Source organism: Lemur catta, chromosome 26 (genome assembly GCF_020740605.2).
Source record: "Lemur catta isolate mLemCat1 chromosome 26, mLemCat1.pri, whole genome shotgun sequence".
Lineage (NCBI taxonomy): Eukaryota > Metazoa > Chordata > Mammalia > Primates > Lemuridae > Lemur > Lemur catta.
In genome coordinates this window covers 2488999-2503045 of record NC_059153.1, presented here as the reverse complement: position 1 = coordinate 2503045, position 14047 = coordinate 2488999, and the positions used below count along the sequence as shown (strand labels likewise).

General features: G+C 42.2%; 1 protein-coding gene across 2 annotated transcripts in view; it reads right to left on the bottom strand.

Moving 5' to 3' along the window:
- Positions 1-2401: 2401 nt before the first annotated feature.
- Positions 2402-14047, bottom strand: part of COL25A1 (collagen type XXV alpha 1 chain) — a 337352-nt gene continuing 325706 nt past the window's right edge. The window contains exons 32-37 of one of the 2 annotated variants that reach the window (XM_045537458.1): positions 13417-13470; positions 12016-12042; positions 11040-11093; positions 7109-7186; positions 5147-5185; positions 2402-3027 (exon numbers count right to left, since the gene is read on the bottom strand). In XM_045537458.1, coding sequence (XP_045393414.1) covers positions 3025-3027; positions 5147-5185; positions 7109-7186; positions 11040-11093; positions 12016-12042; positions 13417-13470 — 255 coding nt within the window. In that variant the 3' untranslated portion in view covers positions 2402-3024. Of the gene's footprint in view, positions 3028-5146; positions 5186-7108; positions 7187-10849; positions 11094-12015; positions 12043-13416; positions 13471-14047 lie in introns of those variants that run through there. The other variant, XM_045537459.1, reaches the window with a different exon arrangement.

The following is a 14047-nucleotide window of genomic DNA, read 5'->3' as shown; positions in this document are numbered from 1 at the left end:
GAAAAGAAATACATTAGCACCAACCAACATGAATGGAAAACAATTTTAAATCTAAAACACAAAAATAATTTGGCGTCCTTCAGAAATGTTTCATCAGAAATACAACCTGACCTTGCCTTACTTCCAATGTATCTTTTATATATTTTTTCGCAACCCTCTCTCTATCCAGTCGTATAAATTAAAAGAAAGAAGTCTTTGAGGAAAATATATGTTATCTACCAACATATATCAACAAACATAATTCATTAGTTCATTTAGAAATCATTTGAGGTTTCTCTATACTGATGACAAAATAGATGCTTGAAAATATTTTAGTAACCAAAAGTTTAGGATTATCCATGGTGTCAAGACCTAGCAATTCCACTGAACAAAGAGGAGTATCATGCCTGTTTTTCCCAAGGAAATAAATGTAATGGAAACTTATAACTTCCTTTAATCATAAAATACATCAGCATTGTCAAGTCAGTTATAGAGCAAAACCCAAAATACACACAAGACAGAACGGTTTTCTTTAAAGGGCTGTGTTCAAAACAAATTTTTTTATACACTAAGTGATTCTCTTTTGATGTTGAGGTATTCTCTTTTGAAGCTGTGCAAGTTTTCAACAGTGACACATCGCAATACCTCTTTCTACTCGAGTAGCAGAAAGAGAGAAAGGAAGAAATATAGCCACCGGACTTTCCTCAAGACACTCTGGTTTGTTTTTCTGAAGAGAATGTGGTTTCACCCCCTTCATTTCATTTTTACAAATCATTTAAGACAAATTCTTTCAACTGAGCAATAACCTTATCCTAACAACATGCCATGTAAGAAAATCGTTAGAAAATGCCCTCCAGTAGGGCATTTAGCCATTTAGCCAATGCTAAATTGGCTTAGGGGCATGGAATGTTACTAGAAATGTTACCAATTAGACTGATCGAGTAGTTTAAACATCTATCTAACCTGGAAAACTCAGCGGAATAAGAAAGGCAGATGCCATTTTGTATGAACGATCCTTTGGTTACATAATGTGAAAGAGATCGTGAGGATCTTAGGATCCTTGTCTGACAACGACAGCTTCACTATTGTCACCACAAGCCAAAGATGAGCTACATTCCCCTCTGGTGGTGAAAACCTATGCAGGAAACTAGAAATCTTCCCACAAAATGGCACTGAGTTGGGACAGAAATTAAATTCTCTAATGGGCTGAAAAGGTAACTATTCCTCATTGATCATGTTTCTCCGAAGGGGACCCTTCCAGTAAGAATAAGCCATTTCAAAACATGCTACCAACTCTCCACTGTGCAAAGAAATGCTCAGTCTAACACAGGTAACTTCTGCACGAGTAGATGAAAAAATACTTTCTTTATGGCAACTATATTTCACAGCTTTCTGAAATCTCAGATTTGGTCTGTGGTTAAAGGATAAGACAAACATGTAGAAAAGTAAAATATAAAAGAGAAAGAAATCTAAATATAGACAAAACTTAGAACCATAAGAAATAGAAATTAGTTAATACTATCAAATGTGACAAAATCTTCGCTTTATATTAACTGATAATCTCTATGTATGTTACATTCATCATGTAAAACAGTCAAAAAGTACTGAAAAAAAAATGCTTAACTTTCATGCCTTACAATGATAAAACTGAAAATAGAGATTCTTTCATGTTCTCTTCAATTATCCCAAACAAGCGAGAAATCAGGAAAAGTTCATTTTGACTGTTGCAGCCAAATTAGTCTGATTTGAAGACGTTTTTTTAAAAAAAAAATTGTTCAAAACAGATGTGACAAAAACTGAAACAAATATTTCTGGGACTGAAAAAAAAAAAGGAGTAAAATGAATGGAAATATCTTTCCGTTTCTAGAACTTTGTAGAAAATGTTTGATATGGGTGGATCTTAGAAGGAAGGAAAGCTCTTGCATCATCTTTGGCAGAGACGGTACCAGGGCCTCCCCTCCATCCTCAGGAGAGGTGACTTTGGGCGACCCCTTCTCAGAGCTGTTATCTCTTCAGACCTGAGCTTTGGTGGGACAGACAGACCCCTGCCCTCAGGGACAGGGGGCATTCCAGGAACCTCCGATTCCGAAAGAAGCGCTGTATGCCTCTGTCCTTTTCCAAAAGCACCCATATGGACACTTGCTGGAATTCGGTTTATTTTTAAACAATGTCTGCGGTTCTGGGTGTTTGCATTTGTAAACCTCTTTCCTGCTTGGTCACACGAGAGAATGTGCCGGATGCCGAACCAGTCTTCTTCCCGTCTTCGCTGCCGGGGCAGCCCCAGGAAAGCTGGCGGGAGCAACAGCTCGGCCCCTTGGTATGTCACCCGAGGTGGCCACGTGAGCCCACAACACCGGACGCCGTAGATCTGCAATCGGGACCGCAACGCCCTCAAAACACAAGACAAAGCGTGCGTGCGCTCTCCGACACCTTATCTCTTTTTGGCAATCAGCCACGGTGTGACCCCCTTAAGATGACAAAAGGAACAAAGTTTAGACGCAGTCACGGGACTCAGGATGGGCATGCTAGCATCTGCAGGGCACAACGAGCAGGTGTGGCACACGGTCATGCTTTTTTAGTCGGTTTCAGTGGGTGGTGTGCGCGTGGGCCAGTGCTGCCCGGGAAGGTGAATGGGACGGTGACAATAAACTCTACGGTTGGTCAGCACAGTGCATTTTTGTAGCTTCGAGTCCGTATTTGGTCACAATTTCATGTAAACGATTTCATGGCACTTTTTGCCCATGCAATTAACAAGCCCAAAGGAAGGAAATGAGCAAGTCTAATCATTCTCTGTCACTGATCTGTCCACATAAATACGTATCTTCACGTCAGGGAAAGGGACCCTGAGCTACATTTCTGCAGGCCTCGTGCTGCTGTCACGGATGCAAGTGGGGAAGAGACGGACGCGTGTGCTACGGTCAACGGGAAGAAGCAGCCCTATGTAAACATATCTCAGACGTGTACAATCTGCACTTCAGTTTGCAGCTATAAATATAAAGAGTGGACCGTTATATACACAACTTCATGCTGGGAAGGTTAGATTCATCACTGCAGGAAAACAGACAACAAAAAAGACAAATACGTGGAATTAGTAGTTTTGGATCAAAATTTTAAATTGGCATTCATTTTAAGAACACTGGTAGAACCTCGAATAGAGTCTCTTGTCAATGAGCCAACTGATTCTCTGACATATGCCCTTTGTGTGACTTTTCTAAATTCCAGGATGTCATGACAATTTCCATCCTAGGTTCAACCCACATTTTTCCTTTGCTACTGAGAATTTTGGGGGTAAGTCTTTGTCTTAGAGCTGTTCTGGGAAAGCAGAAAATTAGGATTTTACCACACACGTGAATCATGATCGAATTACATTTTGTAATTTACAGAATCTTCTCCAAGGATTCTAGCCCAGCTGAGGAAAAGGCTGAAGACTCTGACCTCAGGGATGCCCTCTTCCCTGACACCTGACTGCGGTGCTCTGTGCTCCTCTGACTCCCGGCTCCTCTTCCCTTGCTGGCCTGCCCTCTGGGGACGGTGTGCAACGTAGACCCCCGGCCATCGGGCTTCACACCTGATCGGGTTCCAGCGTGATCTGAGGCCCCACACGTCTCTGCTTCCTCATTTTAAGCAGCTGTAATTGTTAAAGTTTTCCTAGAACTAAAGTTAAGTCTGGGCCGGGCATGGTGGCTCACGCCTGTAATCCTAGCCCTCTGGGAGGCCGAGGCGGGAGGATCGCTCGAGGTCAGGAGTTCAAGACCAGCCTGAGCAAGAGCGAGACCCCGTCTCTACTAAAAAATAGAAAGAAATTATCTGGACAGCTAAAAATACATATAGGAAAAATTAGCCGGGCATGGTGGCGCATGCCTGTAGTCCCAGCTACTCGGGAGGCTGAGGCAGGAGGATCGCTTGAGCCCAGGAGTTTGAGGTTGCTGTGAGCGAGGCTGACGCCATGGCACTCACTCTAGCCTGGGCAACAGAGTGAGACTCTGTCTCAAAAAAAAAAAAAAAAAGGCCGCGATTCAGAGGCGGCCAAAATGATCATGAACCCAAGTTCATGGTGGTGTCAGAGGCTGCTAAAGTGAGCCTTGTGCATCTCTCTGCGCCGGCGTGGACGACTGGATTAAGAAATCATGACGCATTACAGAGCAAAGGCCAGAGGGTACACGGCAGTCCCAGCTCAGCATGGCAGTAAGGATTCCTTCCCAGGTGAGGAGGAATGTGATGAGAGGTCTGTCCTCCTGAGACCCACCTGACCCCCGATGTGGCTGAGCTACTTATCTGACAGGCTGAAAGTGGAGTGTGAGAAGCCACTAAATAAATGATGCTGCCGAGAGAGAAAGTTTCTCTCTCCCTGGCCTGATGTCCCTTCTCTGTCTCTCCAAGTTCTGTTACATCCCATCTTGGAAGATCCCTACCCTCTCTCAATTTCAGTTCCTCATCCGCATCACTGAAGCTAATAAGACCTTATAGGGTTATCGTGTCGCATTAAACGGCGTGACACCCGCTATATGAAAGGGCTTGTCACACAGCCTTATTTACAGAAGGTTCTCCATAAAGGATAAATTCCTTCCTCGACTGAATCCATGCGCAGTGCCCATGGGTGGCCATATAAAGAGACCAGAATAAACTGATATCATGAAGGACACCAACTTACATTTAATCAGATTCTCCTAGATGAATCAAGACATCACCGAAAAAAAATCACGCTTCTATTTTCTGCTTTCTCAGCTTTGTGGCTAATATTGACAGGGCTCTACCATGTGTTTGCATGTTTGCCTACGGAACCGAGTGTCAATAGCAAAAGAACCAACAATTAAGTTGAAAGAACAGTTCTAAACAGTGGGAAGACACAGAGTTGATTGAGAGACAAGCAAAACGTTAGCAAGATGCAGGGCCCCTTTCCATTCCAAAGGCAAAAGCTCAGATAGGGAAGCTTCCAGACTGCAATGCTTGCTGAGAATTGTTTTCACTCATCAGCTCAGGACAAATCAGCAGTAAACACGTTGATTGAAAGATATTCTGGAGGTGGGATTTTTTTGCTTTTTGATACCCAAACAACTATCAGGAATGTTAGTTCCTGATTCAAAAGGTCTGTTCTGAATGGAAAAGTCTAGGCCAAGTACAGAGAAAGGGAGAGGGCTTGTTTTTAGAAATAATTCTGTAAGCCTACCTTCTGCCAACAGCCAGGCATGGGTAATCCATCTGGCCCCTGTTTTAAAGAGAAGGAAAAAAGACATTTCTCAGGCTCCACAAGAGTGATAAAATTTCATAATTCACATGCTCACAGGCTTATAAAATAAATTGCTACCCGTGAGGTAGCTTCCCTCATAGGCATCTTTTACTAATCAGCAACTCCCAATATATTATTCACTGTTAGTTAAATAAAGAAAATTCACGTTTTCCAGAGTGAGTACATGTTTGGAAAATGCATGAACCATAGAAAAAGCTATACTTAATTTTGTAAAAGCAACTTACAAAGCATACTGGTCTACTCATAGCTACCCCTTTAGGTAATATATCTGTACTATAATTTATTATACTACAATAATACTCTATGAAACTACTACACTAATTAAATCATTATTTTAAATTCAGCATTCTCTTGAATTTAATGTCATTAAAACACATTTCACAATTATCTTTATTAAATACACCAAAATAGCTTTTCTTCCTGCTCACTATGGACTATGGCCAAATGCATGATAACGATGAAAAATCAGTTTTAAATCATTTCTATCTGAAGTTTCTAGCTCTTCACATGGTAGTATTTTTCACTTTTCTATGTTGAAAGTAGAATAGCACATTATTTCGCTTAATTGAATTAAAAGATAAGCAGCTTATCTATACTTTTATAGTAAAGTGTTATTCATAGCATTCATAATTTTTTCTATTTAAATTCTTTGGAAGTTAGTTAACAAATTCTGAATAAAATAAGGGGTTCCTAAGTGCTGCAAAATGTATTTTAAAGTATTAATGTAAGCATTCTTCAGATACAAATGATATAAACAAGGCAGGAAGAGTTGGTATATTACAAAAGCATGCTTGTATTTTCCCCCAACAAAATGATCATAAAACATGATTTGATATTAATATCAAGCAAACAAAATAAAGACTGGCCACTTCGTATTGGGAATTCTGACCCTAATTATTGACTGAATAAAATTTTTTTTCCGTAAATACAATCTCTTCAAAGACTTGAGAAATACAAATTTATCTTTAAAGAAGCATGCTTATAACTAAAGAATAATATAAGAACATGCAGACCAAGTATAACCATCAATACAACCATAAAAATTTTCCTTTATACGTCAGAAATTAAGAATATACTTTTCTTTTCGAATGTAAAAAAAAAAAAACAACAACACTTTGAAATATCTTTGTAAAATATCTGGGAAAAAAACTGGTAATGCCAGATTGGTACAAGGAGAAGGATCAACCAGCAGAATTTTAGATTTTAGTATAAGGAGGATTTGGAGTTCATGCCAATGGAGATCGGGGAGCTCTGTTTACTTTGGGAAAGTGAGTTTTGAGAGGAGAGACCATTAAATCGAAAAGGTTATGTACAAAGAAGAGGGTTTGGGCTGCAGACTATTATCTTTTGAAGCTCAGAGAAGTTCGGTCTTCCCTTTGGTCTCTTAACAGCATTCCTTTGAATCGGTTAACTCTTGACCACAGAAGCTTAATTCTGGAAGTCTGGCCTTATTTACAGCCCGAGAGAAATTTAGTGGAAGAGGCAAAAATATCTTTATTTCTTTTAGAGAAAAAGAAGAAAAAAGTTAAACCAAGGGTTTTACAACCAAAAGTTATGGCCTAAGCAGTGCCTTGGAATCCAATATTTTTGCATCACTTTAAGGTAGTGTTGGAATATTTATTGAGTAAATTAGTGTTGCAGACGACACGGTGGTCAAGTAAATTAATGTTGCAAGGACACGCGGAGGTCATGCCAGTTGGGAGCGGGTTTGCATTCGCGGGCGGAATCGCATGCTCGCTCCGGCTGCAGGAGCGCAGGGGAGGCCGCGCATGCACACGCCTGCAGGGCGCTTGTCGCGGCCAGCAGCGCCGTGCACGACAGAGACGAGGGTGTCATAGCAAAGGAACCGCATGCAGGGCGTAGGAGAGAGAAATACTGTACCAATTGGCAAGGGGCATCCAGCCCATCCAGGCCAGGCTGGCCTGGCTCCCCTTTTTCCCCCTTAACGCCACGGAATCCCTGTTTGTAAAGATTAACTCACAACGTTACCAACAGAGGAAATCACTTAGGCACAGTCGCTGCTAACGAAAGGACCACAGTGACAAAAGGCCGGGAGAGGAGCAACCCTGGAGGGAAACGTAACATCAAAATCAAACGGAGCTGGGCATGTCCCTGTGACCGGGGCTTGTCTGAAAACGGTGGCCTGCTCTTGCGTGGGGCAGGGAGCAGCGCTGGTTCCCCTTCAATCCCGTACTCAGGTTCCAGGCGACACCCGGGTGCCAGGACACCAGGCGGAGCTGGCGGCCAGAGACAAGATGCACAAGACATCAGGATAACCGGGGACAGATGTTTCTGGTATCTTAAAGTCTGTGTAAGTGGCCCCTGCTGTCACAGGTCCCTCCAGCTTGCTCTTCTCCCGCCGCACCCGGCACACGCGACGTCCCCAGACCGCGCGCGCGGCAGACGTACCAGCGGGCAGGGCGCATCCAAGCCCGGAGCGCCCTGTTCTCCTTTCTCCCCTTTAGGCCCCTTTTTGCCTTTCTTTCCCTTTTCCCCCTGTGGATGCAAGGGTTTAAATAAAAGACAGTTTTTATTTTGGAGGGGGGAGGCTAGTGGTCATTCAAAAGATGGTTTAGCTAAGAAAATTCTGGAAGGGCATTTACCACTGTTTTCTGATTTAGGTAAGGCATGATCTTATACCACATAACTTATACTTTGAGAGTGACCGTGGATTCTGGGCATCGGTACGTGGGATTTTATTTAGGACACTCAGCAAGATGGAAGAAGGGAACTAAAAAGCCGACACAGCAGAAAGGAAGGTTGGTGCCCACGCTGGGCACTATGTCACGGTCATTGTGAATCAGGGTCTTGCGCCACAGATCGAGCGAGGATGAGGGACACCAGCCGTATGGAAGCTGGCCGGTGGCAGGCGAAGTTCAGGGGAATAACGGATACTTCACCCAATTTTCAACACCCGTCAATTGCTTTTTCTCTAATCCTGTACCAGATGAAGGCTACATTGAACCAGAGGAAAAGGAAAGAACATTAACAGCCTCTATTTCTTTGAAATTTATCCGATTTTACGGTATTATGTTTTGTAGCTCTCATTAAAACATACTCAACGTATTAAACTATGCTTCTATTTCTTTAGTTTCTTTTTTTTTTTCTTTTTTTTTTTTCGGGTCCCAAGGGAGGGGCCCCGGGCGAGGTTCACGGGGAGAGAGAGAGAGAGAGAGAGAGAGAGAGAGGCCCAAGAAGTCGCGTCTTTAGTTTCTCATTTAAAGAAACTAAAAGCAAATACTTTCCTTATGAAGTCAAGCAAATAAAAATTGAAAGTGCTGATACTGCACAGTGACGCCCATGGGAGGAGCAGACACATTGATAAACCTAGAGATCTTTTTTAACTCACTCTCTATGGATCTCATGCCAGGTATTTACAATGGTAAATGAGTTTCCAGCTTAGCTCACAATAAAACAAAAGCCATAAAAAAAAAAAAATCTGTTCAAGAGAGGAAAAGCAGTTTGGACTCAGTAAAAAATGAGGTAGGCAGGATCATTACGTAGTGGGAACAGAGCCGTGGAAATTAGTATTTAGGATCCAAGGTGAAGGGTGTGGGAAATCTGCATGGATCACAGGGATGGAGGAACTGAGGAAAGGAGGCAAAAGGAGGAGAAGGAAGGAATGCACCTCGGCTGGTTTACGTTAACAGAAATATCTCTGCACATTTATAGACAGGCAGTTGGTGCAGCACAGAATTCAAAATACTACACGATACATATTTAAATCAGCGTCTTCATTCTGCCACCAGGATGGGAGTTACTATACAACTGAATAATCTCGGAAGCAAAGCGACATGAATATTCAAAGGTGAAAAGACATACATATATAACAGAAACATATGAGATATGCATGCAAATTCATACGTTCATTTTGACAGCGTGAGCAAAAGCTCCTCGTTGAAGTCCTGTGTGCCAAAAAGATTGCATCGGAAGGCTCAGAATCAAAACCACTTGGGTTCTTGAATACCAGGCACAGGGAGAAATTCTGTGTGGTTCAGCTGATCACGATCAAACACCAGGACCCAGGAAGCCAGGGTGAGACCAGGCAGGGGTGACCGGCAGTTAGCTGGGAAAGTGTCGGGAGTGAGCTGCTTGCTCATGCAAGATGAATCAACATCTCCCTTAGCAAACAACTTCCATGCCACGGCATAAACTTGATTTAAACTTGTTTGGGTGAGCTCTTGCTCCTAGAAGGCAGTGGATTCTTTTTCACTTTGTTTTATCTGGGACCAAGTGTGTTGGAACTCAATTCTTTGTTTGACTGGTAAATCAACTCAGATTAACCACTCAATAAAAAAAAATGTCATATGAATGTTACTAGGCCAGGCTTTGGGAATCATTTTTCAGTAATATTTTAGTGAACCTTGAGCTTTATGGAAAAGAGGCACACTGTACAAAGAAAAATGCACCAATATTATTTAATCAACATTATTTTGTAATACATAGTGTGATTCCCTATGAAACACAAAACCGTCAGTCATTGTGTAAGTACATGAGAGAGCTTGCTAATTTTTGTTTCCCATGTCAAAGAATTATACAGCAACAGAGTGAGACCCTGTCCTCCCCCTGTCCCCCAAAAAGAATTATATACATGAAGTGTTCACAGGTAGAATCTAATTTTTCTCAATATAAAACTTCTAATCATGAAATCTGAATATGAAAATATCTTTGTGTGAGTGATTAACATTATTCTGAGGATCAAGTTTGTAGCTTTATGCTTTCATAAGCTATAATACTGGGAATTTCTTCCTTGTTTAAAAAATCATAAAAATGAGTATCCTTATAATGGTGACATACTTTTGAATGAATAAAATTTTAGACTCGTATTACCCATTGGGTAAATATAATCTTTAAAATATACTCATCTTGGGCTGAAAGCTTACATACACAATATATCTCAAAACATGTATATTTTATAGTCAGAATTTATAACTGGGAGTAATAGAGCTGTTTATGCTTCACTTTCCCCTGTAAAGTGGGGAAAATAATAGCCCCAACTCTAGGGGGTTGTTAATGAATATTAAAAGAGTTATTATATGTAAAACTCTGGGGAAAGCACACAAGTGCTCAGTAAATGTCATGATACTGATGATGATGATGGTGCTTTTGATAACCACTCACCTGGGCTCTCTTACCAATAGGGGGCTAAGTAACATTTAAGTCCTAAAACATACACAGCAGTCTTAATATTGTTCTTTTTTTTTTGACAACTCTCATTTGGCCTTCTTTTTCAACAGCTATGAACTTCACTATTCAAGAGAATTCAAAGAGTTTAAAATTTTTTTTTTTTTTTTTGAGACAGAGTCTCGCTCTGTTGCCCGGGCTAGAGTGCCGTGGCGTCAGCCTCGCTCACAGCAACCTCCAACTCCTGGGCTCAAGCGATCCTCCTGCCTCAGCCTCCCGAGTAGCTGGGACTACAGGCATGCACCACTATGCCCAGCTAATTTTTTCTATATATATTTTTAGTTGGCCATATAATTTCTTTCTATTTTTAGTAGAGACGGGGTCTCGCTCTTGCTCAGGCTGGTCTCGAACTCCTGACCTCGAGCGATCCTCCCGCCTCGGCCTCCCAGAGTGCTAGGATTACAGGCGTGAGCCACCGCACCCAGCCTGAAGATTATGTAATTTTCTCTCCTATGCCAGACAGTGGGGTAGCCTTCCTCATTCCTCCCTAAAGACCTGATTCCTTAGATTGGGCATCAGCGTGGTTTTGGCACACAGGACGGAGAAAGATGGGGACTCAGCACAGACGGAACGGCAGGCAGACAGCAAGGGAAGCAGCAAACAAGGCACGTGCTAGAGGGGAGGTCACCTTTTCTCCCTTTTCTCCTAGATCACCCTTCTCACCCCGCGGACCAGGGAAGCCCTGTAGGATAAAAAGCAAACCAAAAAGATCTATTGGTGTCACTGTGGCAAAATCATATTGAAAAAAAGTATTAGATTTCAAGTTTCTGAACTCAAATCTAAGAAAAAATGGCATGCCAAACAATCCTAAAATTTAGGTGAAGTAGTACTTAGTAACAATAGTTTTCTAATGTCTCAATGATCTATACACAACAAGTTTCTTGCTTTTTCTTCTTAGAAATGTAGAGTGGAAAGAATACCGGGATACTAGTTTGAATCCTGCCAAGTTCACTGATTTGTGTGGATTTGGGCGAATTACTTACCGCTCTGCTCTGCAGTCCCTAGACTATAAAACGGAGTTAATGCTATCTACCAGGCAGCTGTCGTGAATGTCGTCTGCACACAGCAGGTGCTCAATGAACAGTAACTATTACTGCTTTTGCTACTGTCATTATTCACATCATACAGGATGAGCAGTGACTGTGTCTAAAAACATTCAATTTTGACATTCTCTATTTTTATAGAGTTGTGTTAGCACAAATAGAGACTTCATGCTAAAAGGAAAAAATATTGAATAATTGCTTTGAGAAAAAAACGTAACACACCATTCCCTAAGGATAGCACGTGAGAGGTATATTAATTTTACGTATATATTTTTATAAGCAGGTCATGAGGATGTTGTGGATCCTTAATTTGGGAAAGTATTTTGAAGTGCTACTGTCTATCAGGTATTAATTTTATGCCAGATAATTATGTTTTCTGCTTTTATGTTTATCTCATGCAAACACCAGTGTATTTTGCATTGCTGTCTCCATGCACAGCTATATATGCTGTGTGCAGAGCTATATGTGCAAAAAAATAAGAAGTATTCTTTCTGTTATTGCTGATGGAGACCACCGCATCTGTTGCAGCAGGAAGATGTTTATTGTGCACGTATTACTTACATCAAGACCAGGCTCTCCATCTTTTCCCTGCCAAAGAACCACAGTAGCTACATTAGTGTTCCTAAGTCTCACGAACAGATCATCGCTTTAGCGAAGGCTGCCGGGACATGCAACACTCCCGCTAGAACCACTACTTCAGAAATGTGAAAAAGATTATCCATTAGTAAAACAAATTTCTTCAATTAAATCAAGTGCAGTGACTGTTAGTGTTGCAGTTAAGGGTCATGAAAAGTTTTTATTATACATTGGGTTCAACAGACTCCTCTTTTGCTGGAGTTTAATGCTTAGCATCCAAGATATCAGTCCGGGAGTTAAGCTGAAAGCAAACATGCAGTTTAGTGAATTTAAAATTGCACCAGCATGGATAGAGGACGTGAATCAACGCTGCTTTAGTCTGATAACTTTGTAGTTAGCTCATAAATGAGTAAAGAATGTGAAACTGTTTATTGTTAAATACAGTTTTAATTTGGCCAGGTGTGCACCTTGTGTATAAATATGAAGTGTGTGAAGTTTGAAACTTAAAAACTGGTTTTCAGTAAGCTTTGTAAAGGACCGACCCCCAAGGATAATAGAGGTCACAAGACTGTTGAGCAAAGGTGATAAACTCCCCCCTACGGTGCAGATTGTCATGGGGGTGACCCTACTGTGTCATACCACAGACCCACCCAAGGTTCCTGAGAGGCTGCTTTGATTCTGTCAATTAGATTTTGAAACGTATTTCAAGATCAGGATTTTTTTGTTTTTTAACACTGAAGTAATCACGGTGTAAGTTTGTTATTTCAGTTGATAAAAAGTGCGTGGAAGGTACAAGAAGGTTGACTTTGATATGCATGAGTCTATTGCAGTCCTACCCTACCCTACTGAATCAATCATAATTATTCCCAAGATAAAGTTTCTGAGGTGCACCTTCAGCCTCGATTGGAATCCTGAGTGACTGAGGATCTTCAGAAGACAGAACACCGTCATCGCTCTGTGTTCTGAAGACCATTTGTCATCACAGTCATTTTGAAGAGTCAGAAACATCACGTCATCATGAATCTCAACTTCATTTAAGAAATCACTTTTCCTAGCAAGAGTCCTTTCGGTAAATAGCCTGTGAGAACAGGCAGAGTCTGAAGAAGGTTGTTTGGAAAGAAGCTTCCACACCCAGTTTTGGATACAGGGACCTTCTGAGACTGTGCCCGCCATGGGCGTCCAGTCAGATGGTGGAGGGAGGGTGACAGCCTGAACCTGAACTACTCGGTGAGGGACACAGCGCTGTCGGCAGAGTGGATAATTAGTAGACTGTTCTCTGCTCCTCTAGCGTGATTAGTCTGCCCCACGTGGGAAGGGTCAACCGTGTCAGTGACGGCCATCTGAGCATGCTGAAGGTGGGGACCGTGCGTGTGACCATGAACTCACGGGCAGGCCGTAGGGCCCTCTGGGTCCGGGCTCTCCCATCGCTCCTTTTTCACCCTAAAATGAAACGTAGAAAGTTCAGATCACACACACATGCCTGCATCCACACACTTGCTCCTACGGCCTGTGTGTAAAGCCTCCATTTTAAGGACCATTCTGTCAAAATCCCGAAGGTTCCGGCCGTCGGAGGGTCGCCGACAGCGATGGGGTGAACATAACCCACAGTGGCATCTTCGCTCAGTCCCCTTTGAGGGAAGGGCGGTCAGGGCCTGCGACTGCCCATCCGGCAAAAGCATCTGCGTATCTCGGATGCTGCACTTGGGTGTGTTTGGAGTTTAGTGTGCAACGTTTATTTGTCACTAACTAGTTTAAGTTAGAACTTTTTAAAAAATGTGGGAACAAGTTGCTTTTTCCCCGGAACGCTAATTAAAGATGGAAAAACAAAAAAAAGCTGTTTTTTTCCGCTATCTAGTACCTCTTCTTCAGAGCAGCCCTTCCTTGACTGTCCCCTCCCTTCCCAGCTGTGTCACTTCAGGGCCCGCACGTACCAGGGGTGCAGGGAGCTAGGAACCTGCCACCCACACTAGAACTGTCACTCAGAGCCAAAAGTATCCTAACGGCTCCAGCCTGAATA